At 37.0% G+C, this 6,644-nt stretch overlaps 1 protein-coding gene across 1 annotated transcript in view; it reads left to right on the forward strand.

Annotated features, from left to right (window-relative positions):
• Window positions 1-1,019: 1,019 nt before the first annotated feature.
• PTP4A2 (protein tyrosine phosphatase type IVA, member 2) overlaps window positions 1,020-6,644 on the forward strand; it is a 10,189-nt gene continuing 4,564 nt past the window's right edge. The window contains exons 1-2 of the mRNA XM_023758500.1: window positions 1,020-1,720; window positions 5,075-5,167. Coding sequence (XP_023614268.1) covers window positions 1,625-1,720; window positions 5,075-5,167 — 189 coding nt within the window. The 5' untranslated portion in view covers window positions 1,020-1,624. The remainder of the gene's footprint in view (window positions 1,721-5,074; window positions 5,168-6,644) is intronic.

Consider the following 6,644-nt stretch of genomic DNA (forward strand, 5'->3'; position numbering starts at 1 on the left):
GAAAAAACATGGAACTAACAGAAGACTTGGTTTAGAATTTGGGCTCAACTAATTCATTTACCTTAGACAAGTCACTTCACTTTTCTGATCCTCTTTCCTCATTCCTCATAGGTCGTAACAACTACTCAGAGTTGTGAGGAAAAGAAATAATTTTTTTCAGGAAGTGCTTTATGGAATAGTATCCTAATTGGGGTCAAATGCATATATTTTAGATAGAAATAATTAAATCCTCAAAGTGGAGCTTTGGTAAATATCCTCTATCCATTTATAGATTTATCTTATTTGAAACAAAGAATATATGTGGAAGACTTTACCATCAAAACAGAAAAAGGAGATCGTTGTAAACTTTATGAAGAGTCCATAGAGGGAAGATTGCTTTAAGGATCTTTAAATCATTTAAAGATGACTTGTGGTCTTGGCCAGTGTGGCTCGGTTGAGTGTTGTCCCATGCACTAAAAGGTCACGGGTTCGATTCCTGGCCAGGGCACATGCCTGGGTTGTGGCTCAATCCCCAGTAGGTGGCGAGTTAAAAATAATATTTTTTAAGAAAATATTTCAATTGATTTTTATAGAGGAAGGGAGAGGGAAATAGAAACATCAATGTGAGAGCAAAGCATTGATTGGCTTCCTCCTGCATACTCCCTATTGGGGATCAGGGAATGAGCCTGCAATCTGGGCATGTGCCCTGACAGAAATCAGACCGGTGACCTTTCAGTGCACAGGATGATGCCCAAGCAACTGAGCTACACTGGCCAGGGCTAAAAGTAATCTTGTTAGCACAGAAACTTTGCTTCTTGGATCGTGTTTTGAAAAAAGAAAGACAAGCTTGACTTGAATCTCTAGCTTTTAAAACTCTTGGTATATACTTTTATCCTATTCTTTATAGATGGCAATAATTTAGAATTGGTGACATTTCAGATGTCTTCAGGCTCATAAAGAATGTGTTCTTGACTTTTGAGCATTGTGTTTATGAATGCTATCAACCTCCAGTTCATTTTACTTATGCTTTTCTCTTCCAGGTTTTTCGTTGGAATATACGTTGCACATTTATGGCGATTCTGAGTGTGAGGGCAGACTTCTGCCAGGCTCAGCACAGCGTTTTTGCTGACAAGTGAGCTTGGGGGGTTCTATGTGCCATAATTAATATTGCCTTGAAGACTCTGGACACCGAGACTGGCCTCAGAAATAGTTGGCTTTTTTTTTTTTATTGCAAGCATATTTCTTTTAATGACTCCAGTAAAATTAAGCATCAAGTAAACAAAAGTGGAAAGTAATCTACACTTTTAACTTGTCTCACTAGTGCCTAAATGTAGTAAAGGCTGCTTAAGTTTTGTATGTAGTTGGATGTTTTTGGAGTCCGAAGGTATCCATCTGCAGACATTGAGGCCCAAGTTGAATTTGGATTCAAGTGGATTCTGAATACTTCTGCTTATCTTGAAGAGAGAAGCTACTTAAAGAATAAACACGTTGAATAGAGAAAACACTGATTGATAATAGGCATTTTAGTGGTCTTTTTAATGTTTTCTGCTGTGAAACATTTCAAGATTTATTGATTTTTTTTTTGTTTTCATTTTCCCCATCACACTCACTCACACACGCACGCTCACACTTTTTATTTGCCATAATGAACCGTCCAGCCCCTGTGGAGATCTCCTATGAGAACATGCGTTTTCTGATTACTCACAACCCTACCAATGCTACCCTCAACAAGTTCACAGAGGTAAGATTATACTATGGTGTACTTTTTGGATTGATATATAGGTAAAATCCCATTAAAATTAACACCATTATAAAGAAATCTCTTATCACAAAGCCATTTATTTCCGTGATTGGCATATGATGGTCATCCTACCAGTCTTTTTTTTTTTTTAATGGGTTAGATTAATTATAACAGATTTTTAAAAGAACATTTATGGAATTTGGGGGGACCTTAGAAAGTATCTAGTACTATGTTTTTTCTTATATCTTTTCTACATTATTAGTTCTCTGATTATACTTTCAATAATAAAAATAATTAACATTTACTGAACACTTTCTACCCAGCATTACAATAAGCAATTTCATACAGTATGTCATTTACTCTTCTCAATAACCCTGTGAGGTATAGGTACTATTATTATCTCTCTCTTACAGATGAGGAAACTGAAATTCAGAGCAATTTAGTAATTTGCCTGAAGGCACACAGTACATAGTAGAACTGTCTCTGACACTAAAACCTGTGTCTACCTCAAATATTCTAACCACTTTTGTTGAAAAGCTACCCCAGAACTACTTGCAATAGTAGCCATTATATACAAGGGTTCAGAAACTTAGGGGAAGGAAAGGTATTATAGGTAGCATTTTTGTCAGATCCTTCATTTTTTCTATTAGTGGAAAGCATGTACTTTACTCAAATATGAGTAAGCTTTTTAATCATTCCCTGGTTGTTCAGTCTCAGTGTGATTTCTATTGATGTATTTTATGGAATAGACTTAGAGAGCTGAATGAACTTTTAGGGATTCTAAGTCTATCCCTCTAATTTTTCAAATGGCAAAACTGAGTTCAAAAAAGGTTTTGACTTGCTTAAGGCCACAAATATTTACCATGAAAAATTCTACCATAACCTTCCAATGAATGGCTACTATGAAGTTCATTTCAAAGGGATTTTATTTGTATTCTGAAACTTACTAAAATTACTGACTTAGTTATAATACTTAACAACTTTCCTGAACATACTTTATAAGAAAGCCTTTTTGTGAAAAATAAAATCCTTTAGCAATTAAAATAACTCTTTAGATAACCAAACATGATATCACTGTTCCTGCTTATTTATACTTAATAAGTCCTAAGCTCCTTAACTTTGTGTGCACAGTGTACAAGTTGATTCTAGGCTTGTGTCCTTAGGTTGATCAGTCACCTTTAAGCCTGGCTGAATTATGTGATACTATTTTCAGCCTGTGGATTCCTTGGCCATAGATTCCAAAAGTGGCAGAAGTCACTGTCCTCCTGCAACTATAAAAAGATGGTGGTCCCTTGAAGATAGGTAGTCACTGTATTAGGCATTATTGTGGGAAAGTTTTTAAAGGAGCAAGACTTCTGGCCATAATTATTTTGTATGTTAGTTGGCTTTGTAATATAATACCAGTTTTTAATCTTAATTTCAAAATAACTTTTGTTTCCTTAAATTAAAAAAAAAAAGAACAGTAAGTATTTTCTAAATAAAAATCAGAAGATACAGATAAGCAAAAGACACTTTAAAAATATTTAACTGTTGCCCTAGCTCGGGGGTGGGCAACTTTTTGTGAGTGCATGCCAAAACCAGCAAAATCTCTGACTCAGAATTCTTCTGCGTGCCAACCCTAATTTTTTGAGAACATGTTACGCCTACTTGATATCTCTTAAGGTGTACTTATGTGAAGAACCTTGAAGAAGTAATAAAATTCATTCGAACGACAAAAACACAGTATATGATGATGAAAAATACATTTTTTAATGTATACATGTACACTGATAGTCTGACAGAAAACTTTATGACTCCGTTTGATATTATCAGTGGGACTTTGGCTGCTGCATCACTGATGACAGAGATTTTACATCAGGTTTATATTTCGTGACCTTCAGAGATATGCACGAGCTACTACTTTAATCCGTCCAGCTACTCCTATTATGAGACTTAACAAAATTCATCACTGAGAACAAAGATTCACAATTGTAAACGGAAGATTATAAGAGAGGGTTTCGCGTGCCAGCAAAAGTTACTGGTGTGCCATGTGTGGCACACGTGCCAGCGGTTGCCCACCCCTGCCCTAGCTGGTTTGGCTTAGTGGATAGAGCGTTGGCCTGTGGACTGAAGGGTCCCGGGTTCATTTCCGGTCTAGGGCACATGCCCAGGTTGCAGGCTCGATCCCCAGTAGGGGGCGTGCAGGAGGCAGCTGATCAGTGATTCTCTCGCATCATTGATGTTTCTGTCTCTCCCTCTCACACTCACTCTCCCTTCCTCTCTCAAATCAATTTAAAAAAATCTGTATATATAAAAGCCTACTATGCAAATTGTCCTGCGGGAGTTCAACCAGGATTTCAATCGCTCGCTATGACATGCGCTGACCACCAGGAGGCACCGCGGAATGAAGGAAGGCCCCAGCCGGCAACCAGAAGGCCCCGACCAGCCCTGATCACCAGCCAGGCCAAGGGACCCTACCCATGCACAAATTTCGTGCATTGGGCCTCTAGTATATCTTACCTAATAATAGACAAACATGTAAATTGACCATCCCTCCGCTACGCCCATCAGCCAATCAGGAGAGTATGCAAATTAGCCCAACAAAGATGGCGGTTAATTTGCATAGGTAGGTGCGAAGCGGCAGAGCGAAGACTGAAGGCTCTGGCCGTAGCAGTGAAGACTGAAGGCTCCGGCTGGAGCAGCGAAGGCCTGGGTCCTGGGTGCTGGAGGAAAACCGGTGCTGGCAGCCAGGGGAAGGGAAGGCCTATTGCACGAATCTCTTCATGCAACAGGCCTCTAGTATATATATAATATAAACACTGTTTCTTTAAAAAAAAAAAACTTAACTGTTAATACTTGCCTTCTAGATGTTTCTTTCTGTGATCCTACAAATAGATAGGGTCATATTTAAAATAAAACTTCCCCCAACCTCTTCAGTATTATTTTCATAGCTGTCATAGTATGCTGTATGGCTAACCCATACTTTCTTTTAACCATTCCCTTGTTCAGACCATTAATGTTGTTTCCAGGTTTTTACCATTCCAAACTGTGCTGAACATGCTTGGCATCTAAATGTGTATATCTTTAATTATTTCATTAGTGAAAATTCTCAGAAGTAGAATTTCTAGGTCAAAGTATATGTGTTCTTTTAAAGTTTTTGTGTTATGCTACTAAATTGCCCTTTACAAAGGTGAGTCTTACTGATATTTCTACTGAGAGTGCAAGAGTGTCCATTATATATGTTGCCACAATGAGAATGATTTTGGTTTTTATTGAAGAATAATGTCTCATTGTTTCAACTCAAAATAGTAAATTTTTAAAGCTTTGGTCACAGATTCTAAAAGCAAATTACCTTATATTTATTTTTCTTTAAAGGAACTTAAGAAGTATGGAGTGACAACTTTGGTTCGAGTTTGTGATGCTACATACGATAAAGCTCCAGTTGAAAAAGAAGGAATCCATGTTCTAGTGAGTGTGTAGTGTTTTAATTTTTCATTACAAACAAGTTGTACCTTTCAGATATTTTATAAAACTTGGAACTCAGTAATTTTGCTTTTTGAGCTTATACTAGGAGAATACAGTGTTCATAGCAACCTTTAAATTCTTTTTTATTGGCAGTTTTGCTCATTTGTGCTCTTAAAGTCTACACTTGCAGGGTATTTTCAATAAATAAAAAGTAAAATTTAGTGAATACTTATTTTAAGAAAAAGTTAATTTGCATTTTGTTTTTCTAGGAAATTAATGCAATAGTTGGCTTTTGTTTCCAGGCTACCAGTTTGACTCTAACAAAGTCAAAACAAAACAAAATTTCCATCAGACATTCTTTTTTTCCCCCCATCAGACATTCTTAAGTCACATGGAAATATTCTCTTACTTTGCAAGTACAAATTAGTTACTTAGTATTTTGTAGTTAACTTGTAGGGGACAAAAAGGTGGGAGAAGAGGATAAGAAGGGAGAAGGAGAGGGCATCTTACTCCACAGTTATCAGCCTAGTTTCTGATACTTTTTTAGGTTTCTAAGTTTTTGTGTGATTAGATTTCTTTCATAGTTCAGTTTGAACAAAAAGTGATTGAAATTAATTTAAATTAAAATATTCCCTAGCCTCAATATATGCTATTTTATTATACAAAGCAGGAGCCTCATATTAGGCAAAATTTTATACCTTTTCCCCTAAATAGTTATTTAAATTGCAGGAGTATGTAATGAAATGACCTTGTAGTCTTAGGTGTTTTAGAGCTATTTGATTTGATTGTGGGAAGGTAGTGAAGTAGGTTGAGAACTGGAGATTTTTTTAGTAGTTGATGAGGCAGAAAATAAAGAAGATATTGGTATCAGGTTATATTTTTACTTTTTATTGAGAGCTAGTTTTGTAGTCTTTATTGCATTAGTCAGTAGTTGGGAAGGCTGTTGATGCAAAGAAAATAAATGTCCTGTTGGTAAGGCAGTCATCTCCTATCTGATCCATAAAGTGTCCTCACCTTCATTTGGGTGAAAATAGAAGAAATAAATAGCCAGACATTATGTTTTTAAAGAATACTATGTACTCAGATGTATTTGAGTAGTATGGCATGGTAGTAATTTGTTTGCATTCTCATTCCTAAATGACTTTAAGTTCTCCTGGCTGGAAATCACTGGGGATAAGTATAAACATGTGTAAAATGTAGCCCGGTGTTTAAGAACACACACACAAACACAAGAAATAAGTCAGTCAGAGAAAGACAAGTATCACATGATCGCACTCATATCTGGAATCTAAGTAACAAACTGATGATCGGAGAGGATCCAGAGACATGGAAGCATGGAACAGAGTGCGGAATCTCAAGAGGGAAGGCGTGGGATGGTGGGTGGGTGGGAGGTAATCAACCAAAGACCTAGAATGCATATATGCATAACTCTTGTACACAGACAATAGGGTGCTGAAGGCCGCGGGGGGGGGGGGGGGGC

The sequence above is a fragment of the Myotis lucifugus genome, unplaced genomic scaffold, assembly GCF_000147115.1.
Source record: "Myotis lucifugus unplaced genomic scaffold, Myoluc2.0 scaffold_131, whole genome shotgun sequence".
Lineage (NCBI taxonomy): Eukaryota > Metazoa > Chordata > Mammalia > Chiroptera > Vespertilionidae > Myotis > Myotis lucifugus.